This window comes from Gavialis gangeticus, unplaced genomic scaffold (assembly GCF_001723915.1).
Source record: "Gavialis gangeticus isolate Ggan-Ray unplaced genomic scaffold, GavGan_comp1, whole genome shotgun sequence".
In the NCBI taxonomy this organism is placed as follows: Eukaryota; Metazoa; Chordata; order Crocodylia; family Gavialidae; genus Gavialis; species Gavialis gangeticus.
The window spans coordinates 38,167,811-38,193,831 of record NW_017729028.1 but is presented as its reverse complement, the minus strand read 5'-3'; the positions used below and the strand labels follow the sequence as shown (position 1 = coordinate 38,193,831).

At 41.1% G+C, this 26,021-nt stretch overlaps 1 protein-coding gene across 4 annotated transcripts in view; it reads left to right on the top strand.

Annotated features, from left to right (window-relative positions):
• Positions 1–26,021, top strand: part of CLIC5 (chloride intracellular channel 5) — a 141,061-nt gene that overhangs the window by 94,642 nt on the left and 20,398 nt on the right. For all 4 annotated transcript variants that reach the window (XM_019520974.1, XM_019520973.1, XM_019520975.1 and 1 more), the window contains 3 exons: positions 7,253–7,362; positions 7,733–7,858; positions 9,283–9,389. In XM_019520974.1, coding sequence (XP_019376519.1) covers positions 7,253–7,362; positions 7,733–7,858; positions 9,283–9,389 — 343 coding nt within the window. The remainder of the gene's footprint in view (positions 1–7,252; positions 7,363–7,732; positions 7,859–9,282; positions 9,390–26,021) is intronic.

Sequence of the window (26,021 nt, the reverse complement as noted above, 5' to 3'; positions counted from 1 at the left end):
GATTGAGGCCAGCATACTATATTCTAGTTCATCAGTTGGAGTTGTGCACAAAGGTCAGTGCTAGCTAGCCATGGCTTCTGAATCTGAACCATATGCCCGTTCTACTCACTTGAAAGTAAAGTTATAATGAAAGACTTTAGTTTTGTAAATTGTGCATTTAGCCTTGGAAGGATTGTCCTCACGCATGGTGAAAAATTCCCAAAACAGAATCTACTGTCAGTGTCTCTGCTATGCCACTTGAAAAGGGCTTTGGTGATCGTCAGGGATCCTGGTTTTCTCTGATTAAAAAAAAAATCCCCAATTTTCAGTTAAAAAAAAGTAACCCAAAATCCACATTTGTCCATGATTAAAATGAGACACCACAAATGGATTTTGGGTTACTTTTTTTAAACCTAAAATTAGGGATTCTTTTTTTTATGAGGGAAAACTAGGATCCCTGGTGATCATTAGATATGAAAGTCTGTGGAATATTCTCAGACAAAAAGCCAAGGATTGATCTGTTGAACTGTTTGCAATCCTTTCACATGGTCACACTGCCATTGTGGAGTTGGAACAAGGCATATGAATGAACCAAAACCCTAGAGAACCTCTCTCATATTTCCCCTCTAGATATCTGAGGGATCTCCAAAGTGCAGTAGCACTTCTGGAGATCTTAAACTCCACAAGGGCACAAGCTCAGCCAATTTGAACTAAGCATAACAAGCCAACTCCCCAAAAGCTGTCCAGTACTAATTCAGTTTGTATGGATCCATAATGCACATTTGTATGCCATGTTCATGCAGTGTTTTGGGATGACTTTTTGGGAGGAGGCTGAATTACACCACTACTTTCTTTTGCTTTTTGTTATTGTTCTCAGGTCTTTCTGGCAAACAGTTTATTTTTATTCTATTTGAAATACACAGAAACTATCCCACTTCCAAGAATTTGTGTGTGTCTACATATCTATGCGTACATGTATACGTGCAACACACAAGCGTGTGTGTGTGTGTGTGTGTGTGTGTGTGTGTGTAAAATTTCCTCTAGGATTGTTGCTTAGAAATTCTACCTAGGAAGAATTGAAATATTGGAAAAAGTTCAACAACATTGAAGTGCTGCACAATGAATTTATTACTGTTGTTACAGACCCCTGCTTAGGAAAGCTCTTAAGCATGTACTTGAGTCCCAGTGAAGTCAAAGGGATGCAAGAGCATGCTTAAAGCCAAGCGTATACTTCCACTGGATTGGGATGTATTTCATCACATTCTTAAATGCTTCCCTGAACTGGGGCCATAGTCAACATGAATGTCCTATAATACATAGATTCTGATACATGATTTATTTCTTAATTGAGACCTACCAAAAGAGTATGATGAATACCAGTATACACTTCTTAGCTTGCCTCTGTTGGTGGCACTCCAAATACCTTACTGGCTTTTACATTTGGACAAGAACTTGTAAAAGAAAAGAGACTAGAAAATGGAAAAAACTATCCTCACTAAAGCAATACCCTGGCACGGTTGATCTCATATTGCAGCCAATGAGTTTTCCCGGCAATAGAGAGCTGTGCTATTGTGTGTGTGGTATAATTACTAAGACAGATTTTTTTTTTATATGGCACAATAAATAGGATATTTCCTGGCTTGTCCTACATTTCAGGTAGGGTTTACACTTCCCCTTTGGATTCTATGAGTAATGAGAGTAAGTGTCAGAAGGCAGACTCCTTTCCCAATTGCAGAGCAGAGAGTGTAACTGCATGTAATGTGAAAGTAGAGTTTGATTGTAGGAACGATGATATTGAATCACTTTTTCAACCTCACTGGGAGACATTTAGATCTATTAGCCTGCCTGCTTTTGCTAACTTGTTAAAATCCCTTTGAAAAGGGAATGTGTATTAGCATCATCAAAAACATCTGTATACATTGCCACAGTATCCAAAGGGACCTGCAAAAAACGACTTCAGCCCATTACTCAGAATGATCCCAGTGCAATAAAAAATGAAAACACAAGGAGAAAAGATGATCGTTCAGAAAATCCAGGACTTTTCTGCTCCAATTTTCTGCTACAATACTTAAGAAGGATGCTTAATCATTTTTATGATCATTATTAATAACAATATTGTTTATCCTTTCAAGTTCCTGCATTCGGGGAATAACTGGAAGTGAAGCTTGAAGTTTTTTCTTGAAGTTAATTAAAATACTATAGAGTTGTCTCTCTGAGGTGTAAAGTCACTGTGCATGCACTAGTTAGACTATTTTTGGAACAAGTCAATGAGTTTGTTACATTTATAACATTATAATAGCTTGCACTGACATTGAGTCATTCATTCACAATAACTAACTTCTTTAAACAGTAGTTGAAGCCTCTAAGTGCTAGTGAAATACCACAACTAAATATTTGAATGAGGCCCATAATGTTACTGAGGGCCTAATTCAAATCTTCCTTAGTTTGTTCTTCAGTAAGGTAACAGTACCCCTTCCACACAAACACCCATTTGTTTCCATAAATTAAAAATAGAGAACTAATTAAAGAGGTTACTATTAGTAATAAGACAGAACATCCTGTTCCTTCTTGCCACCTTGCATATAGAGTCTGGCAGCTGGTGTGATGGTGGAGTTGTCCATGTCTGTTTACTCCAAGACCCAAGGGAGGATCTTTTTGTAATAGGTGTCTAGAGGCTAATTATGAAAATAACAGATACATTTATTATCCGTTACATTCTTTCGAATTGAACTGAAGCAGCATGACCAGACTGGGATGTTTCCAAGAGGGAGAGTAACAGTGCTGCAGAAGCCCCACTCACCACACACACTGGAACGGTGCTGTGCAGTAAGTCTGAAGGGCTAAGTCCCATTTCACTTTACATGCCTAAATGGCACCTAACTATGCAGCCACCTAATTGCAGATTTCAGCACTTGGAGTTTATCATTCATCTCTGGGACCTAAAAAGTACACAGGCCCACTGCACATGCTCGGCAGGTATGCACTCTGGCCAGGTAAGGATGCAACAAAATTTGTCCAGGTATGTAGGCCTGGGTAAATCTTGAAGTTAGTCACAGAAAAACCACGACTAGTGGGTATTAGATGCTGGGGGAGGACCCTCCCATATTTTAGCCCAATACCCTAGGGGTTTGGGCACTTGCCCAGGGATCAGAGGACTCGCACACTAGCCCTCACCACCCAGAGTGGGTTTAGACCTGCTTCCCAAAAACTGTTCTGACCACCAAGCCGCGGTACAGGCGTTATCAATGCCTCTCTCCAGCTCTTCTCTTGAATCTGGCCTACTAGATAGACAAGAGGAAGGTATTTGGGGCAGGAGGAAAAGATTAAGCCTGAGAGTGTGTGGCTCAGTGAGCAGACAGCTGTTGCCTTTGCTAGCAGATGGCACTGGGTTCTAGTCTGGGGCCTTGATCATTATGGCAGAAACTATTCCAGTGCTGTTTCTCCATGTTATGCAAGAAGCATTTAATGAGATGTAGCAGATCAGCTTGAGAAGGGTCTGAATTGTATCTGATCTGTGGTTAGCATTCTTTGTTGGCAAGCAGGGGATGCAGGTTTGAAGCTTCTGGCACAGCATGGGGGGTTTGGACCTTAGATCTCCCTTTCCGTAGGAAAGGGCTATAACTGTTGTGCCATTGGCTGAAACGTGGGAGGGTCCTTTTCCACAATCTCCAAACTCATCCTGAGCCATCATCATTGGAAACAAAAACACTCAACAAAACAAAAACAAACCCTCAGCATTAAATTTGGTGAGGAAATATACTCCATCCAAGTTCAGTCTTATAAATTCCTGAGCCAATTCACTGTGCTCCAGGGAATATATAAGAAGTTGTATGTCAAATTTACTGTGGCAGCAGGAAGAAATCCAGCCTTCCTATTTGCCAGTCATTATCCTTTCTATTTCTTGTCCACTGCTTTGGCTCTTTGTCCTGATTAAGGTGTTATTTAATCTCTGCCTGTGGACAGAAGCATGATGGTCTTCTATTTAATTGCTGTCCAGGTGCTGTCTTGCAAGCTAGTTTCCTGTGATGTAAGTCTAAGAAGCTATCCTTTCTTCCCCATCTCTTCCAGCCATGTTACTAGACATCACAAATGTTCTCTGAATGCACTGATTGCTCTTTGAATTTATTACTAAGATTTCTTTTCTTGTTTTGACTGTTGCCTATTGAAGTACTGGATGCTCTTATTAGCACTGAGAAAGGGCTCACAAGTCTAGGAGAGCCATGTCTGCAGAGAGACAGCATGGATTCATGGCGAAAATGTATTGCCAGGGAGATTTGGATTTGTTTCCTCTCTGTCACTGATTTGCTGTGTGATCTGTGACAGGATTTTCCAGTTTGCCAGCCTCACAAAATCAAAAATGATGAGTCAAAGCCCAAAGAATCATGAGATTGGACCCCAAAAGAATGGGACTTTTATGAAAAGTGGTTATGTTTTGTTTCTGGTTTGTTTTTTGATCTTGAACTCTCCTTCTTCCTTGGTATGTGTATGGAAATTACTGCCCCCCCCAGCATTTAGAGAGAAAGGGATTTGGGGCATTTGCTACTCCATGAACTCTCAATCCTACATCAACCTTTCCCTGGCCAGCAATTAATATAAATTCTGTCTCCCCAGACTCCAGATCAGTTTTACCCCATATCAGTTCTGCCCCTTCTCTGTTCCCCATATCTGCCCACTGCTCCTCATCAATTCTGCCTGTCCCCAACTCTCAAACAACCCATCAGTTCAGCTTCTGAAGCCCCCATCAGCTGTGCGGATCAGTTAACCCATCTGTTCTGTATTCTCAACTCCCACCTAACCCTCAATTATCTTCCCCTCGTATGACTCCAAACCTCATTTCTGCTGCTACTGAGGTTCTTCATTCCCCTTGCCCAAGTCAGATGAAATAACTGTAGCAAGGTCCTCTTCTCGTCCTACCAGGACAGATGCTGAAGGGGTGAAGACAGGGGCTGGAGGAGTGGAACATTTCCTATTGCTTAAAGGAGGAGAGCGGGAGAGCACAAGAAGAGCTACCCTGAGTTGTTGAACTCTTTCTATTCCCTGTTTCCTAACTATTCTTTCAAAACCAGTTGCTGAAGGGATGGTGGGGATTAGGTCACTTCATGATATCCAAGAAGACCCAGTTGGCTGCTTCTCTCTTAAGATGTGGGTAAGTGGAGAAGGCAGCCAGTTAGAGGGGTTTTATCCCATATGCAAATCTAAAATTAGAGTGTCTCATCTCATTTGGGGACTGACTGGCACCAAATGACTGACTGCAAATCCCAGCCAAATACTCATCACACGAGAAAATTTGTGAGAGTTCACAACAGTGTGTTGTCCACCCACTTTGCACAAAGTTGAGAGCAACAGTAAATTATGCTCGATGGAATTAATAATCTGGAGTAAAACCAGTGTAAACAATACATAATCAGGACCCTTGTCTTTTTTATTTTGTCCTTGGGCTCCATGGCAAATAAATTGTCCATCAAACCCTCCAAGAGATGGACTAGAGACCCTGTGAGCCAACCTCAGGGAGAGCTCTCAGGTGGCAAGGTTAGGTGAAACTGACATAATCTCATCATATCCATTTGCAGCATTTGTCTCTTTTTCAGGAAGAGCAAAACTTAGTACGTACTACATCTGAATTAGCAAAACCAAGCAAAATAAACATCCCTATTTCCTAGCAATTATTTGTGCCCAACACTGTGAAACAGTTCAGTTTCCTAAGGTGACCCTATGCTTGTCATGGCTTGTCAATTTGAAGAACAGAAGTAACTAAACTGTAGAGCTGTTTGAAACTGGACTACTCTACTTCCCAGGGATTTTTGCAAATCCATTTTCTTTAGTTCTCCTTCCTCTTCACTTCCCTTTGCCCCCATGTCAAACCTCCAGACTTGAACATCTTTAGATCTGGAGAGTAGTATCTGAACACAGATTAGAGTGTTCCACAGAGATCCTGATTTTACCATATACTGTACTGGATCAAACCTTGGAGCCCAACACTCCCCAAAACCTGATCCACTTTGAACCTTGAATGTTGTGTATTGAGCTAATCTTTAGTTTCTGTGCAAATGCAGGCTTATCAGAAGATGACTTCAGGAAAGCGGGAAGTTCATGTTTCTTTCAATAAGGATTTAAATCTTTTTAGTAAGCATTTCATAAGCAGGACCTGTGTTTGGTACAGCCAAGTGGCTTCTGGTTCTGTTAGGGGTGCTTCGTAGAACTGTAATAAGTGGAAGTGGTTCCTGCTCAAGGACAAGTTAATGCCACCTCTCAGCTTTAATATCAAGAAGACAAAAAAAAAAAGTAATACAGTATTTTTAACTCGCATGGGCCAACAAGAGGATGTTGGTTGCTTTGCTTTGCCAGGATTGTAAGAACTTCTTAAACACCACGGTCCCACAAAATAAAATTAAAATCTATCTAAACCATTATCATCTTGACACTCTTGGCCACCAGTGTGATTATTTTGCAAAGATGTCCTTGGACACAGCTTTAGCTCCACTTAGCCAATGTTATATTTGTATATTCTCATGGCACAGAGTCAGCATTTTCATGGATAAGGACCATAAACTTCTGAAAGGAAAAACCCCAAGCCGTTTCCTTGATGCTAAAACTAACAGTTTTTTTATTGTTCTGCGACCTTTTGTTGGAAACTCCTTAAGTGCTGGAGATAGGCAGACTGCAACCCTGGAGCTGAAATCTCCCTTGAACTTTGGAGAAGTCCAGGTTCAGATCTGTATGTGAATCCAGTTGTCTAACTGTGGGCCGCCTTCTTCAAGTGGTGTAAATTAGAACCTCAGATGCAAACATCCCTCAATGCTGGATGTATTTGGATTCAGAGCTGGTTTTGAATGTCACAGCTTGGGTTTTTTCCTGATGGAACTGAGAAACAGATCCTCAGTTTGTATAAATTGTTATATCGCCATTGCCTTTTTGAATGATAACAGTATTTAGTAGGTGAGGATCTGTCCCTAAGTTTTCTAATAGGCAGCTTTGCAGAGAAGTAGTAATTAAGAATGTACATAATATTGCAAAATACAGCTGAACAAAGACCCACCCTCCCTAGCTACACTGTCCCTCTTGAACAGTGCTAGAATGCTTTCTTGAATGACCCATTACAGCTTAGCCCTGCAGTTGTTCTATTATTGTGTTGATGGTAAACTGCATTAGACAAAAAGGACTGTAAGTTATTTTCAGTCTGGTTTTGTCTGTGTAGACATCCAGTTTTCCTGCTCATATTTTGTGAGCAGTTAATCATGATACATACAAATATTTTTCCCTTTCTTTTCCACAGGCTGGTATGGATGGAGAAAGTATTGGGAACTGTCCTTTCTCACAACGTCTCTTCATGATCCTGTGGCTCAAAGGCGTTGTGTTCAATGTCACTACAGTTGATTTAAAAAGGTAATAAGCAATAGGTGGAAAATAATTATAATGGTCCACAGTTTCCTTTGTATTAGAAAATCCCCTGTTAACATCACTGGACTTTGTATTAGGCCCATGTGCCTATGAGACAGAGCAGAGTAGTTGTGATTCAGTTTCCTGAATGTTTTTTATCTGTAGAATATTTTACTTTGTATGTTAAATGGCATGCTTTCAAAAATATACTGAAAGTGAAAACCAAACTGCAGGAAGGAAGGAAGAAGGGATGGAAGTGAGAGAGGGATGGAGGAAGAGAGGGAAAGCAAATATGACTCGTTTTATAAAACACTGTGAATACCAATGAGGCAATAAAGTATCATTGATGCTATGAAGTTTCTTTTCCTTTTGGCAGAAAACCAGCTGATCTGCACAACTTGGCACCTGGGACTCATCCCCCATTCTTGACTTTTAATGGGGAGGTCAAGACAGACATCAACAAAATTGAGGAGTTCCTGGAAGAGACCCTTGCACCTCCAAAGTAACAATTTAACAATTTGTTCAATAAGGTTTCTTAGGAATAGAGAAAGAGGATTTGAATGGAAGTTAAAAGAAACCCCCATCCTGCAACCTTTACTTAAGTAGTCTTTGCTCATGCAACATTCCTGATGACTTCAGTGGAAATATCTGCATATATAAAATTTGCTTGCATGTATAGCTGCAGAATATTTTTCCTCATTGATTATGTATGGCATTTTTGAGAATGATAGCATAATAAATGTGACCAGTTCTAGTGTCCATGGTTTCCAAAAGATTGAAAATTGGAGTAGGTACAAAGAAGTGCTACAAAAAGTATTTGTGGATGGGAGAAGAGTCCTTACAGTGATAGATTTAAGGTGCTCAATTTGTTTAAATTATCAAAAAGAAATGGAGAGGTGACCAGTTTATGGAATACAAATTCCTTTTCACGCAGAAAGAAAATGTCTCATTCCAGAGGCATGAAGCACGACAAAAAGCAATAGGTGGACGTAATAATCTAACAAATTTAAGTTACAAAAAAGCACACCTTTTTGATATTGTTAGTGATTAACTAATGGAACAAAATACCAAGGAAAGGGTCAGAAACATCCTTCCCTGAAATCTGATCAAGGCTAGTTGTGTTTCTGGAAGATATGCTTTAGTCAGACACGAGTTATTGGACTGGATACAGGGAAAACTGGATGACATTCTTTTGGCTTGTGCTCCACAGGAGGTCAGATTAATAGCTCATTCTGACTTTAAATTCTATGCCTTATGGGTTGTTTTCACCTCCCACTGAATCATCAGCTATTGGCCAGCACTGGAAGTTGGAGATCAGATATGTCAGAGCATTATGGGACCTGATCCAAGACCTACTGAAGTCAGTGGGAGACCTTATTGTGTTCGATGTGCTTTGGATCAAATCTTTAGTTTGTTCCAGTCTTTTAAAATCAGTATGTTCCTTTGTATCAGTTGCCTTTAAAAAAATATATAGACTCAAAACTCCACGCTGTTCCACTCTGCTTATACTAAAGCTTTTTACTCTGACATTCTGGAATGCATTTGCAACACAAGGAATTAGGCACATGACTGCCATTCATAATAGAGGGAGTTTGCTGCCAAACTCCCCCGCACCCTTCTGGAAATATACACCTCTTTTCTGATTTAAGGCCACTGCACCTTGGATCCTAGTTGTGTAAAGCTCTGGTACAATTAGACTTGTCATAAAACTATCACTGTGTAACTCTTCAAATGCCTGGCTCCCCAGGACAGAATTGTTATTAAGTGGGTCACACCAAGCTGTTTTTTTGAGATAAGTGACAGCGTTAATTGCAGTTCCTCGTACAGGGTTTCCCCCCCCTCCTCAGGCAAGTAACATTTGTAATGATTGGTATATTGCTGGCAACAACAGGACATTGTTTTCCACACTGGTCCTATCTTTTTCAGGTATCCCAAGCTTGCTGCTAAGCACCGTGAATCAAACACTGCAGGAATAGATATCTTCTCCAAATTCTCAGCATACATCAAAAACACTAAGCAGCAGGATAATGCAAGTGAGTAGCATCATTTAAAAATGCTTTTCAAGGAGTGCATAGGCTTAAAAATGAAACACATGGTCAACCATGTATTTCATCCTTTCATCCTCTTCTAAGCTGTGCAAGAGGTACCCTTGCTGATTACTCTGGGCCTGTAAATTCAATAGAGTTACTTCAAATTTTCGCTACTATAATTGAAGTCAGACTTTGGCCCCAAATAGCTCAGGATCATGCTTAGCTGGCACTGTGCTTTTGCTGATGTAGGTTGCACAGTACTGAGAGTTTGTTTAAAAATTAATTAGATGAAGGGAGTGATTTGATTTGGCCCCAAGAAGGCCTGTGTTACTGCAGCAGGGATGCCTGTGGCCAGTGTAACTACAATTAAAACAACCCTTATCTTCATGAAGCTTCTCTTCTTCTCCATTTTCCTTTCCTCATAGAAGGCCACGTCCTTAGCCAGTATGACTATAGGTTTAGCTTCATGGAGCTAATGATCCAAAAGAACGTTTGTATTCACTTGTTACACCTTACTGTAGATTATGACTTCTGCTAGGCAGAGCCTTTTTCTGTCAGTTGCATACCATGAACATGCATCATCCAGGAGAGAAAAGAGTTGGATTTGTGGAACTGAACTGAGGCTCAGGACATCTAAGTTCAATTCCCAACACTGCCACAGACGTCTTGTTTGCCCTGATAGAGGTTGCACAGGTCGAAACCCTTCAGATAAAGTTAATAGTGATGATGACAGATGAGAATCTGGTCCTCCTTTTTTTGTGCTGCAGTCTTCTTATTTGTAAAACAGGCAATAATCATAATTCCCTTCTTCTGGGAGGTGTTGCAAGCCACTGAGGTCTGAGATACTCAGTCTTGGCTGGATTTAATAAACCTCTTCATGAATTGAAAAAGAGTCCATGGTGAAGGGGATCACACATTTTGGGCAGGAGAGACACCATTCTTGGCCTTTTGGCTCAGATCAAAAATAGGTAAAGGGTAAGGCTTGCCCATTGCACTCCAGAGGGGCTGAACTCTATAAGTTTCCCTAAATGTGGGAAACTTAACTGCACAGTTTTGTGTCAGTGGGTGACTGCATTTGCACTTTCCCCCTGGCTTGCACCTTTGCCTTTTGGCTAGGTGCAAGTGTGAATAAATTAGGGGGCATCCAAACCCCAAGGCATCTTGAGCCTAGGGCTTAGATATAGGATGCCTGCCATGGATTTGGGGAAGTATCCCAAATCCCAGACTGATGAGTCTGGGAGGGAAGATACTTGCCTGGTGGTAGAGCCACACAGACTTCAACAATTGAGCTCTGCTCAATTGAAATTTGGAATTTGACTGTTGGGCTTTGCCCAATTGAATCTGGAACTGATTTCATCCTTGAAGTGAAATATTTTTTTAAAAAATGTGTTTTGTAGTCATGCTCAGTGTTGACTGCATTTAATCAACTTCATAGTTGGTTTCCATAGCTGAGCGCATGCTGCTTTTGGCAGCAGTTTAATGATAGGCAGTGTTTTTAGTGAAATTCCCTTGTATGCGATTATAAGACGAGGGGCTTTTCCCCCATGCTAATTAATGGGAAAAAGTTTGTCTTAGAGTTGAATAAATATGGTAAATACATAAGTATAGGACAACAGAGACATGTGCGTGTCTCTAGAGGACTATCTAATTCCTATAATGGAGGCACTTACATACCCAGAGAGGGTAACAAAATTACTCGTACACTTTAGTTGGTGTTGGTTGCTAGCTGTACTTTGGTTGTCCAGTAAGTGAAATTTAATTCTACTCTTAGGACATAGCTAAAATGTTGAGTAGACAGACACTAGTGGTAAAAATGAAAAAGCAAATCCAGTCTATTCCATCTCACCCCATAATTTATTAAGTTATATTGGTTCAACATAGGTCTGAACCAAATACCAAGAAACCCAACCCTCAGAATTTTGGGGTGTTTAAATACCTTCCTTAATGGAGTATCATAAGGATAAATTTGTTAATGGACATGAAATCAGGAGATCAATTATACAGCATCAGTTTGCCATTAATTTTAAGTGTCTTTATTTATGATTATTCTTCATAGCATACTCCTAAATGTTTTGGAAAAGTCAAAAGGTCTTAGTAATATGTTCTCACTACAGCCAGTAGCTGTTAAATCTTTGCTGAGAAGTAGAGTGAAGTGGTTGGATTTTTCTAGCAAGATTTATGGGGTATGAGAAATCTTGAAGTTAGAATTAATGAGACCCTACGGTATGCCTAAGATAAATCAAAGCAGCCTTTTCTTGCAATGGGGTTTGCATGTTGGATCATGGCATGATTTTAGCCTCAACAGCACCAACTAGGGAATGATGGATCACTGTGACAGTTGATGTTGCCAAGGTGGTGTACGCTAAGAGTCTACAGGCGTGAGCAGGATAAGGCAACAAAGTAGCTGGGGTAGATGTTTTTTTCTTTAAGCAGTCATTACTGATGAATCCTAGAGGTAGTTTCTTGTTGTGGAATCTCTCCAATCTATTTACTTTATCAATGAACAAAGTCAATGATACACATGCCCATTTGATTTAAGGCTTGTGATACCCTCTGCTGGCAAACGTGAATATATAAAGCAGCAACTTTACAGTCCTTTAGAGCTTCCTGAAAAAAATTAACAGAACAGGTCTCCATGAATGATGCAGGATTGTAAAAATCCAAATGTTTTGTGAGTACATGTCAATTTGAAGAAAACTCTTGATAGAAAGATTTTAAATGTTGCATTTTAACAAAATTCAAAGGTTCTGTTTCAATAGTATCATTTCAGTTACTTTTGGTTTGACTTGTATATTATCATAAAATATTATATTTATTCTTATTATTAGATATATCATGTTTTATATATTAGCATAGACTTAGAAACAAAATAAATCTGAACAATGCTGTCAAAATGAAATGTTTTGACATTATTGAAACATAATGTTCTGATGGTCCTGCATAGAAATTTTTGGTTTGTTTTTATTTCTCAGGTAATTTATGTTTTTCACTCCAATTCAATTAAAATCATTTAGAAACAAAACGCTTTAGTATTACAGAGAGAACAGCCCTGTTTCTGGATTAGCCACTAGCCATTGTATTTTGTGTCTGGAACAGGAGCAGGTGATAAGCCTTTGGTGTAACTTTGTATGACAATATGTTATTGATCATGATTCATTTGCTCACCAGAGGTATTTGGAAGTCAGCCTGCCCTTATTTAATAGTTCCCTGAATTTCTGATTCTTTTTTCTTTTCTTTGTTTTGCTAACTTTTCTGTCTTATAACATAAAAACGTTGAAAGGTTTGGAACAGGCAGGCTAGGGCTGTAAGCCCAGAAGCAAACATACTCGCGCCATATCAAAGTTCTACCACTTTTAAGCATCTTGAAAGGGAAGGAATTGATTCCAGATTCTCAGGATGTGGCAAGCTGTGTTTTAAGAAAGCGTGAGTATTTATTATTTCAAGCCAGTTCAATTACAACAGGCTTGATTCCTTCCACCTCCCACGTCACTCAGTTGCAAAACAGGCTTTTCTGAAGGAGTGGTCTTCACAGCACAGGAATAGCCCCACTTCTTGCTTGGATAGTGTGTCTAGATTATTCAGGCCTCTGACCTTCTCCATAAGACCATGCTGCTGTGGTTGAAATCACTAACGTTTAATCCTCTCTGCGGTTGATGCAAGTCATGAAAATCCTGGGATGAACTTGATGGGTGTAATCTTGATGTTAGTGTCCTAGAAACTCTTCCTTAACCTTAATTGATTGAGTTTTCCTGCCTGATTTGAAAGCAAAGCCTTTTCCTGACACTGCGAGCTTGAGTAAGTTGCATAAACTCTATAAGAAGGACAACAACTATTTATTTAATCATTGGGCAATCACAAAGATTACCTAGCTGAAACGCTGTGTACGTGTTCAGTATTACGAGTACTATCTCTGCGTGACTGGTGTAGTAACCACCCATTTGCAGTTCTTCCTAAAATTATATGCCGTTTGGCTCATAGAATGAGCTCTTTGATTTCGTTTATGAGTTTAAAAAGTTGTTCTTGAATTGAGTTCTTAGAGGGCACTAGCTCCAGTGTGGGTGGGCGCATTCATTAGTGGTATGGGAGGATGTTTTACTGTACTGCTCTTCACAGGGCTCTGAGCTGGGAGACCACCAACGCGATTTCATTCACTGGAATTTCCAGCCATCTGACCAGAGGATTCCATTGGTCTGGTTTGGATTTAGATCAAGGGGCCAAAAAAATAAAAGAACATTAAATCATTAATTTGCATGTGATTAAATACTGTTCACCTCCTTCAGTAGCTAGCTACATCACACTTTGTGGTTAAGCCTGTGAGGTAAGAAATGTCCCTCTCCTTATGTGCTATATATACGTACATATATATGCACATGCACGTACAGGGTCTGGATCTCCTCTGACCTACATAAGTGCTACACTAGCTTAATTCCACTGACATCCATGGAGTTATACCAGGTGAAATCAGAGTTAGATCTATAGAACATGGACTTGCACAGCATGGACGCTGTGTGTGTGTGTTCCAGTTCTTTCTAAAAGCCATCACGTATCTTCTTAAATAAACACAGAAAGACATTGGTTCAGTTCAGAAGGTAGTACACAGAAAGTTTACAGTAGTAATGGAGCGGTGGGGCAGATTCTTTCCTGCTCCCAAGCTAAGCGAGATGCCAGACACTACAGGGGCCATTAAAGAGGCACTCGCAGCTCACTGATTCTGAGATGAGCTCTGGCTCCATCTCATGTTAGAGAAATCCATGCTCACTTTTACTTTATGGCAGTGGAGGATAGGTAAGCAAAACAGAACTCCTCTCTCTCCTTGGCATTTCCCTGTGCTGGGAACGGCACCTAGTTATAAGTCAGCTCTAGCAGAGCCCTCATCCCTTCCCTCCACTTTCTACCAGAAGGTGCCTCCTTTGCATCTTATAATTAGCCCCCAAATCATAAGTGTGAATCTGACTTTTTGGCACAATTAATCTCACACCTTTAGCCTCATCCGCACTCTGTATACTGAAGTCCATGGCAAACTTTCCATTGACTTTGATGGTGAAAGATCTGTGCCTAAGGTCCTGTTCTAAAGTCCTTAAAGTTAATATGAAGAGTTCCCTTGATTTCAGGTCACTTTGGATTGGGCATTAATTCATTTCCTTCAGCTTGCACAAAATACTTTATACCTCTAAAATTGACTTGCTATAGATATGTTTCCTTCTCTTTCAACTGTGGAATTTCCCCACTCCACCATGAAAACTGACACCTGTCCAAGGCTCAGAACTGGCAACATTTTGTCCCATTACAGTGATGGGCTTAAATTTCCTGTTTTATGTCCAAGCAACAGCAGAAATACAAATTTTAAACCATTGTGAGGGAAGATTGCCAGCTTTGTGAAGCACCATCTTGTTGCCTTGGAAAGCTGATGAGATCTTAACCTTTGGGTTTGCAAGGCATAAAAAAATATTTTGGGTCATTTTTTAAAGGCTTTTATGGCTCCCTCTGAGCTGAGTACACTTGGGATCGTAGTAACTAAAATGCTTGGCAGGGTTACAAGAAACAGTCCCAATATAAAACCCCCACTCTTTGAAACACATGTAAAATAGCTTTTCTGCATCATTTGTGGCACATAAAGTACCAAATACATGTTGTTGAGTGTGATGTAAAGTTTTTATGGGCAAGCCTTTGGGATGGCCCACATAACTCACTTATGGCATGCTAATAAAGCTCCCCTCTATTCTCTTTCTCTATGTAAAAACATATACATAGCTACCACTAAGATGGTAGAGATAGTCATGTACTAAACTGCAAGTAATGTGATAAACTGCATTTACCAGGTACCTTTTGGTTGACTTACTGGCACACTGCCCACTAATCCAAGACTCATTCTGTCTTTCCCAGAAACCGCAGATTATAGAAATCATTTTGCTTGAGAAATATTTCCTTGAAATTTCCTTGGAATTTTCCCCCAAAATTACACTGGCCCAGGGCCTAGAACAGTCAGTATTCAGTCTGGCACCCATGACAGATTTAAGGACTGATACCTTGTGACCTGCCAAAGCTCAATGCTGGAGTTTTGTGCCATTGGAAAAGAGAGATTCACAGCTTTCCACAATGATATATAGCTAAATCTTAGCTTTGGAAATAATGACACTAGTAAGTAATTTTAAAAAGTATCCAAAAGTTTTCTCATTTTAGTTTCCCCTTTAAGGCCTTTTTAACAGGACTCATAGTAAGTAAGGTGTGCAGCTGTACTGGTAAAGGATTAAAAAAAATACCAACTTTTTTTTTAAACTCCGAATGTCTGTAAGCTCTCAGACTGTTAGCTCTTCGGGGCAGAGATGGTATCCTTGCATATACATTGCTTAGTGCAACGTGGCCTGGATCTTGACTGAGATGTTATATGTGGCCAAAAGAGAAATAGTAATGACAAATGAGCCAAGAGGAGCAGAAAGTGTGAATGTGTATACACACACATATAGGAGAGAGAAGGGAAAGAAGTAAAAAAGTCGAAAGTATACAGTAAAGTCAATAGGACCATTCATGTGCTTAAAGGCATGTGATGAAGCCCCTTACTGAACCAGTCCCATATGCACACAGTCCAGCTTCGTACAGTTGGAAAACTAGCTGGCAAGCACTATTTTTAAAACAAGGAAATTATTTCCCTTGTGTGTTTGAGTATTCCTCCAAGTGCTGCTGCTGGCTTAACCAGGATGCTTTATTCTCTTTCCCAGATGAGCTCCCTTGCTCACACACAGAAACAGTAGCACAGCTGGAAGTACTAGAGCAATCTGGTGGCAGAAGTCCTGGGAGACATTAAGTATCTAGCTGCTAGAAAGGGAGATCTAAGTTGTATTGTTATTTTAAATTCACTTTTAAGTTTGATAACTATAATGGCCTCTCCCTTCTCTATTTGCCTTTGCTGTAAGCAGTGCCATACACAGAAAGACCTTCTTTCTGGATTGATATAGGTATCAGGAGCCTGATTCTGATCTCACTAATTCCACTTTTTCTTTGGTATAATGACATTGATTTCAGTGCATTTGGTACATTCTATCCTGGACATGGATTTCTGGTAATTAATGGCTTAAATCTTGCATAAATGCCTACTTACGCTTAGGCTCATAAGTGCCTCAATTGATTCTAAGAGGAATACTCATAAGCTTCAGTAGTGACTTCCTGACTGTATCATTAAAGGGCAGGAGGCTTGATGGCACAGGATTTAGTGATGTGATTTTGCTCTTGCCGAAATCAGTTTATTAAGTTCTTAGTGACTTGAGTAGGAGCAAAATTGGGTCAGTTTTTTCCCACCCATCTGTGGTCATAGTAATGCAAATGGATGTCAGTGAAGAACTGGGAAAAAGAATAATAAAACATAACTGAAAATCAGTGGGGTCAACTCTCTTGATCTTAGCAAGAGTTTTACCCTATTTGGTGATTTCCTTAATAACTCGGTTCTGGGGCTATGGCGGTCAAATAAGAAGCCAAGTTTTCATTTTGTTTAAAGTTTCTAGTTCTGGTTGCAGAGAAAAGTTTCTTAGTTTTTTGGCTTTCAGTCCAGTGGGAACCAGTCCAATTTGACCTCCCATACAGCATAGACTGCTACATTTTATCCACTTACCCCTACACGGAGCCCAGCAAATTCAGTTAGGCTAAAGCATTTCAGTCCTCTGGTGACTAAACTATTCGGGCTGTGCAAAGCTTCATTGCTGATTCAATGTGGTGGAGATTCAGCCTGATTCAGTGGCTATATTTCCGAATCCCAATCAAATCAGGAGATCTTTTAATCTCTCTGAATCGAATCGGAACCCTCCGAATCAATTTGGAGAGATTCAGAAAGATTCAATGAGTTGAACATAGACACAGCTTTAAATGTTTTTTCTACATACCTCAAGGTACCAGGCGCGGCTCATGCATACTGTGATGCTGGCGCAGATGGAGCATCCCATAGGAGCACCAGGGGGTCCCCAGTGTGCTTGGTAGCAGACCTGGAAGTGGACCAGAAGCACTTCTGGGTCCACCAGGGAGCACACAGGGGGCCCCCCTGTGCCCCCCCCAGCTCACTGACTGGTGGCCCCTGGGTCTAGGGAGCCCCTGTGGTCCCCCCACAGCTGATCACTGAGCCAGGGGGATGCAGGGAGGCCCCCCAGTGTACCCGGCAGTGGACCTAGAAATGGAACAGAGGGTACTTCTGGTCCACTTCCAGGTTGGCTGTTGAGCACATGGAGGGGGACCCCCCCATGCTCCTATGGGATGCTCCATCCACCCTAGCATTGCAGCGTTCATGAGCTGCACTTGGTACCTTGAGGTATGTAGAAAAAACTTTTGAAGCTGCATCTATGGCCAAATCACTGATTCTCTGAATCAGCATCAAATCTTCAGATTCGGATTCGGCTGAATCAAACTGGGGACAGTGATCCAAATCAACAAATCAAATCACTGTCCCCGATTTGGGCTGAATCTGAATCCAAATACAACCCATTTTGCACACCCCTATAAACTATGTCTGCTAGAAGCAGAATAGGAGAGTCTAAAGAGCTACCAGTGCCAAAGGCTCCTGCAATGTCAGGGAACTGATTAGGTGAGAGAGACCCTCACATGATCCTAGCAGGTGATCTGTGACCAATGCTGCCTTATGAGTATTTTGAGAACAATATAAATGGTCCTTTTCTCCCTCTGGGCCATGAAGGAAGGGAATGAACAAGGAGATTCATAGATTTGCAGATTTCCAAGGCCAGGAAAAATCATTATGAATTTCCAACACAACTGTGCTTCCTTCCTCCCCACCATGTAACATAGGGGCCATATAATTTCTTCCAGAACCTAACTTAAAGGACATATTTTAGTAAACCCAGTTTTGTCTAAACAATGGTAGGTCCCTTACCTCCCCTGGTGAACAGTTCCAGTGTTTAATCACTCACAGCTAGGAAATTGTGAAGCTGAATTTGTCTGACTTCAGCTTGTAAGCACCAGATCTTGTTATGTCTTTTCCAGCAAGGTTGACAGCCCTTTCACTACCAGATATCATCTTTAGGGGTAAGCACCTCTCATCTCAGACTTCTTTACAAAAAGCTGAGCTCCTTAAGCCTGCCAGCATAAAACTTATTTTTCAGCCCCTGGAGCATTATTGCGGCCCTCGTTCAAACTCTTTGGTACTTCCACATCCTTATTGAAACAATGACTGCAGACCTAGACACACTATTTTAGCAGAAAGCTCACCACTAGGGTATACAGAGGCAAGACCTCTTCCTTCATTCTACTTGACATTCTCTTTTTGGACATCCAAGGATTGCAGGAAACTTTTGTTACTGTAGCACTTTTAGAGGTCACTTGAGGCAGGTACCTTCAATGACCCTAAGTTCTTCTTTCTAGCTTTGAAAAGAGAATCCTGAAGTTCCAAAACAGTTGCTGAAAACGAACTCAGGGTTGATTATTCTTATAATCTCATGAATTTGAAGTCAGATTTTTAAAGCCAGCTAAGGGATTTGGACCCCCATTCACAATCCCTTGAGCAGCTTAAAAATCTCAGCCTTAACTTATACTCACAAACATATGACGTTTAGATACATATATTTAGAATAGATACAGATGGCCGCTAACATTATAGACAGTCTGAAAAATGGACATTGCCTTGATGAGCCTGCAGTTTAAATACCAGTATGATAGTGTAGGTCTGATTCTCCTCTTAATTACTGCATTTCATACAGTAAGTCTCTTGAAGTCTAAGGAGTTACACTAGCATAGCAACCCATGCAAAGAGGAAAATCAGGCCCTTTGTCTTTTTGTAGACATAATGTAGTGCTAGTGGTATTATTAGAGCCAAGTTCTACCCTCAGCTACACCAATGTATGGGTGAAGTAATTTAGCTGAAGTCAGGGGAGTATATCTAGGTTTATGAGAGCAGAAATGAGAGCAGAATTTCCCTGTTGGGTGAATAGTAATAAGAGAAATGAGTATTAAACATACAGTCACTGACAGCTTGTGCAAGAACAATTTTCTTCATTTTAACACTAGAACACAAGGGGTCCCCACAGTACTGTGACTGAAACTCAGTCTGCACCTCTACGAAAAGTTACCCGTTCAGTAACATTCGGCAGTTAGTTTTTTGTTGGCTCCAAAATCATCCCTTATTTGCTGCTTGATAATTACATGACACTGCAGAGTCTGAGTAAACCCCATCAGTTTCAGCTGGGATATTGAAGTGCTAATCTTGCATTATACAGACGGTAGCTATATAACATTTCAGGCTTGATTCTTTTTTCACTACCATACTGCAAATCAGCAGTTACCCTACTGAAATCAAGGAGGCTACATAAGAAAAAAAAACTAATGTCAATGAAATTGGGATCATGCCTGAGGAAAGTGCTTCTGAAATGGTACAACTGATCTGGTCTCCCATGTAGAGTTTTGTGATGTTTTGCAAAAAAAACTGGTTAGAAGTTGTTCTTCTTGTAGCGGTTACATGTCAATAACTTTGCACTTTAATTACCTCCTGGTCTTTCTACAACTATAAACTGGTTAGACACAAAAGCCTTCAATCAATTCTTTAACCTCATTTCAACTCCTGTATTCCTGTTGTTTGAATATACTTGTCTGAAGATGTTCCTGTTGCTTTCACTTTAAATACATTTCAAATGAATTTGCATCATCTAGGCAAATTTAGGAATGGAACTAATGGTATCAATATAACATAATAAAGTGTTTGCCTTGTGATATTTAAACTGGGATGCCTTTGTGAAGTCTCACAAAAGTGTGACATTCCCAGATTTCCTGATAAACTTTTGAGCCTCATCTAAACAAAACATCCAGCTTTTCGCAGGTGGCTCATTCCTGCTTTGGACAATACAGAACCCCCCAAAGTGAAAGTCCAACGTGGAGGAGGTGGCAAAAAGATCTGTGGAGATTCAGCACAGCTGAAAAGGAGTAACTGTCTGTCTAAACTATTTATGTGATCCCTGTTGTCTGAGCATCTGACAGTACCTTTGTGAACTAGGGCATGGAGGTGCAAAGTAGTTAAGTGACTTACCTGATAACACACAGAAGCGCTTGGTAGGGAGCATGGACTTAAACATGAATCATGTAAGACCCAGGTTTTCTTTCTAGCCACTGGGGAAAATCAGCCAGAGCATCTCCCTAGAGGACCCAGCCTCCAGTTGCTCTGGTACATGCTCTTGGAGTGTGCACCATACTGCTTTTATTTATAGTGTGGGGTTAATACTGGGAGTTCATATTTTGATGCTGCGCTGCAATTTTACAATATGGTGAACAGTTGCAGTTGTGCCATATGTGGTTTGCAGGGCCTCAAACAGTTGCACATGCACGCTTGTCTGGATGTGCCATATGGTGGTATCCCGCCCTACCTCATGCCTGAGTTTGGAGAGTATGTGGCAATGGATGGATAGGGCATGCTTGGGGCTGACCTTGGTGGGATATGCTACTGTCATGGTGTAGACAAGTCCATTCAAAATTTAGCCCCAAGTGCCTAAGTCATCTTCTTGGAAACAGAGGACTCAGGCTATTAACTCACTTAGACATTTTTTAAAATTATACCCAAAGTGTAAATGAAGGCTTCATTTCTTGGTAGAGACACGAGGTAAAGACTGCTACTATATTGTCCCCAGATAAGAGGCAAGGCCTTAAAGAAAGCAGTCAGGAAAGGGGATACTTTGGAAGAGCAAAAGAGACTTCTAGTAGCAAAGGAGATCAAGGGTAGGATGCTTATCTCAGAAGCCACCCAAGAGTGCTGAATGGTAAGTATTGCTATAAAGAGTATTGAACTAACAGGAATGAAGAAGAAAGGAGCCCTAATAGCCATCACTCCATTATGTTCTGGAAAAGTAGAAAGCCAAATAACCAGTATGGAACATTGGGTGAGAGCCCATCCATCTGTTACAGGGCCAGTCTATACCACTGAAAACTATCATACAGCACCTGGAGACCATTTGGAAAAGTGGGTGACAGAAAAGGTGGTGGAAATATAGATTTGTAGTCTTTAATCAAGTTGTCTGAATAGTGGAATTATATTCTTTTCTTACCTTAAATTGCTGGTTGTAAGCCGTTTTTCCTCTCCTACCAGAAAACAACATTGGGTTTTATGTAATATCAAACGGTATGAATCTGGAAATGATCAAGGAAGGGGTGTTTTGTTTTGCTTTTTAAAGCAAAAATAAATCTTAGGTTGTTTGTGTGAGACTGCGAATATTTATGTACTGTTCCCTCTTTTCCCTCGTTGCATATTTCATCAACTTCATTTGTGTGCATTATGGGATAAATCTTATTGGAGGGATGTGGAAAAGAGCAGTAAAAGGAAACAGCATCAATCAGTTACCAGGGTAGTAGCAGTAATTGTGAATCATTTTGTATACAGGTCATAGTTTGTTAAACTTGCCTGGGCTTGACAATTAGGAAATGTGTAGCCCTACAGAGGTCATTCGAAGGTGGTTTCAGATGACAAACACACAGGAATTCACATTGCCTTGTTTTGACAACTTTGAAACCTTGTTGTCACTGTGGTTTCAATGCTATTCCCTCAGGAAAGCTGCCACTTGTATTGTACCTAAAATTAAGCTAAATGTTTTTGGTAAATAGCTTATCTGCCAGATAGTGACCTTTTAGGTGAGCTAAACTCTTTGCAAATTTATTTGATGAATACTTTTGGTTTATATACACACGCGCACACTCACACACACACACACACACTTCAACTATTTTGACAACATCAAAAGGAAACATTTTGATTTTTCCAGGTTCATCAACATTTTTCCTTTTAACAGCAGCAGGAGGAAATATTTCGATTCTTCATTTGGAACTGACATTTTCATTTTGAAAACTGACATTACATTGTCAAAAAACAGTTAAAAGTAATGAGAACCCTGAAAAAAAAAAGAACTTTATGCAACGACCCCCCCAATTATTTTTTTTGTTTTGCCAACAACCCTCTCCTTCCCCTCTCCCCCCAAATGCCTTGGGCCAACTTGAAACAAATTATTTATATTTTTCAGTTTGGCCCCTAAACCAAAATGTCAGCTATTCATACAGCTATGATTCTGCTCCCTGGGCCTTGATATCGTTCTCGTTGTTATAAATACTAAGGTCTGGATCTTGAGTTAGAGAACATGATTATGGGCACAGAGGATCTATCTGCCCAGGTCCCCAGGGCAGACAGCTTCAAGAATCCACTTATTGATGCGTTTTCTATGGATATTTTAAAATACTACTTCAGCATCTTAGATGCTTCTTCAGAATACCTTCCACTTGCATTGCTAATTATTGATGTGCTAGAGCTTCAGTTCAATTCAATGCTATTTCATCTTTATGTCCCTAAGTGGCACTTTTATGTAGCTTTGTATGTGCAATTTTTGGCACTTTTATGGCTTTTAGATTTTCTTTCCACCTGTGGTGGAATAGGATCGCCCAGGTATGGGCTCAAGGATTTAGCCCTTGACCTTTATAAAGGTCGGTTTAAATTAAATCTGATGTTTTCCAAATTGCTTTTCCATTTTACTTTAGCCTCATTTGAATCATTGAAATTGGAGATGGAAAAGACTCATGATATTTGAAATTTTATGATCTGTATTAAGCAGGAAGCCAGACTAGATGGTCATAATAGTCCCTTCTGGCTTTAAAACCTATAGGAGAAACCTTAGCCCCATTGAATTTGATGGCAAAACTCCCACTGACTTAAGCGGGCCAGGATTTAATCCTAAAAATCCAGCAGTGAAATTTTGTCATCTAGGCTTTCCCCTGTTCCTGTAGGAATGCCCACTGCACTATATTTTCCAGTGTTTTGTTCAGTCTAGATATGTTTCAAGACATGAGGATTCCGCCATCTCCCTTTGGAAACTGTTGTGCAGGCTAATAGTTTAAGGGAGTTTTTGCATGGAGATTTGGGCATCCCATATTCTGTTCTTGGTAAATCTGGTATAAATACAGAGTAACTTTGTCAGAATTATGGTGTTCCTCTGCATTTATGCTAGTGTAATTCAAAGTGCAGTTTTGCCAATTACTAACTTTCATTACAATATTTATAATTCTGTTCATGTCAGGATTTGTTAATCTCATTGTTCAGCATCGAGTAACCTTACACTGAAAACAGGGCGTCATTGTAAATTAGGTATCATCAACTAAATTGAACCTCACCCTGTGTATTTGGCAGATGGTAATACATTTGTTAAATGTTCTGTGGTTTCTCTGAGGTTGGAAAGTGCTATTTTTCTGGCTTCTGACTCAGGACTGTTAAGTAAAGTTGCATGAAACTGTAAAGGAGGCAGAAGAATTGCAAAAAACTGTGTGAATTTTCTTAGTAATCTCTCTTGTGCCATTGGTTGGATGACACTTAGAACCACATTGGTGTAAGTTGTCTCTGGTTGGGTATGTAGTTCTGCATGAGACACTGGGGGATATGGGAACTGGTGTGACCATGTGTTATATACCTACTCTCAAAAATCAAGCCACCTTGGCATCCACAGTTAGTTTGAATAGTGTCATGTGGCGGGGTCCTAGGAGCGGCCATGATCTCTCCGGATGCCCCCTACCATGCCAAGTCCGGGATAAAGCACCCTTGTTCTCGCCCGCCACATCTTTGATGTTAGGTATTTTATAAGGAAGGCTGCCTTTTTGTCCCCTTGGACACAGTGCTCTGGTTTATCCTGGCCCCTGTACTGTATTGACTGACTTGGTGAACCCCAGCCTTATGGGCTATGCGTGGCTCCAACCACCCCTGTACCACTCCTCAAGCCTCACAGATGTACCGGACATTGTATGGTGGATCCCTTGCTGTGCCCTTACAGGTGCCCCCTGGCTTGTCTTGCAATTGCCTACGCCCTCACGGGCTCCCTGGACTTGTCTCACACTGGCAGGCCCTCACAGGCTCTCTGGCCCGCCTTAGGGCCTGCACCCTACGGGCGTTCCCTGGCTTCTCTCATGGTTGCCCCATGCCCTCACGGATGTTCCCTGGCCTCTCTTTTCTCGCAGTTGCCCGCGCTCCCCACAGACACTCCCCAGCCTCTCTCGCGGTTGCCTGTGCTCTCACCGATGCGCACTAGGGCCTTCTCTCGCAACCGTGCCTGCTCCAGGGCCTTCTCACAACTGGGGCTCAGGCGGCTGCTAGTGGGGAACTGACCCCCTGGCCTCAGCCTGGATCACCTTTATATAGGTCAGGCCCTGCCCCCTTCCAGTCAGCTGACCAACTGCAGTTGCCCCGGCAACTGGCACCTGTACCTCTTTGTAGGAGCAGGGCATTGAAGTGCCCTGCAACAAATAGGTCACTGTGTAGGCAACAGGATGCCCTATGATGCTGCTTCTTGGTGATTTAATTGCCCAGGCAGATGATTTATCTTGTTGATCCAGGATTTCCTGGCTGCCATATATGTCCATATCCTGTATCTGGATTTGGTTTGGAAATCTGGGAGGCAATCATTATACGTAAAGTTTTCAAAAGCAGTGAATTCCCAGATGCTCAAAAGTACTTAGGCAATAACAAGCACGGCATCTTCGGCATTGCTCCATTCCCTGTTACAGCATTTAACCCCTATAGCCACCTTGGGGAATCCTCACCCCTGAGGCTCCTCTTCCTGTGCATAGGCAAAGTTAGGAGTCTAAGGAACAAACATCCAGAAATCAGCTGAGCACCGGCTGGGAATGAAGTTCAAAAGAACAGGGTAGGATTAAACACCTCTAATCTAGTAATGTTAATCAGGCAGATACCTTCTTCCATTCCTGATCTTCAGACAAGAGCCGTCTCTATGAAGTCAGCTAGTTAAGTAGCCTAAGCCTACTTCTCCCATCCCTGGGAAAACTTAATACCAGGAAACCTAACTCCCTTTGCCTAATATTTTAAGTTGTTAGAGGACTCCCCCTCTATATCAGAGACCTCGGTTCCCAATTTGGAGCAGGTAGTTGAATCCTGCTTGAATCCTGTTTGAATCCTGCTTGACAGACCTTACAGCAAGACCATGGGATATGAAGCTGTTCTCTGGATGTGAACTCCACATCCCAGGTGGAAGCCTGAACAACTCAGGAGCAGTATTACTGAATAGCATGCTCCTCTGGTAAGAGAGGTGGAGAAATGCCTAGCTTGAGAGGCCCATTTTGGGGTTTCGGATTGAGTTAGGGCTCTGAGCAGTTTCTCAGCTGTGATAAGTCAGAGTATTTGGGTAACCTTGTACATTCTGACCATCAGAAACTTAGAAATCTGGGGCCAACTTCAAAACACAGCCTAGCTGAGATGATCCCGAGCATTATCTCATGCATAATCTAGACATGCCCCTCCTGAACCGACATTCAAAAACCTGAGTTACATATTGTTAGGGTGACAATATTTGGATCTTGGGGAGCACTGGATTTGCAGCTGAATAAAAGGCTATAACATGTGGCCTAGCAAAAGCTGCTAACCACAAGGTAGAATGATATATTAAAAGTAACATTGCAAAACAGAGGAGGTATACTCCAAAGAGGAGTATACCTCCTCTGCGCGGGCCTGTAGGCGAGCTGTTAGGAAGGCCAAGGCGGACATAGAGCTCGGATTAGCGTCCAAGATTAAGGATAACAAAAAGTCCTTTTTCAAATATATTGGGAGGATGAAGAAGGCGCCGGGTAATGTGGGACCCCTGCAGGATACACTGGGCAATCTGGTGGTTGCGTCAGAGGAGAAAG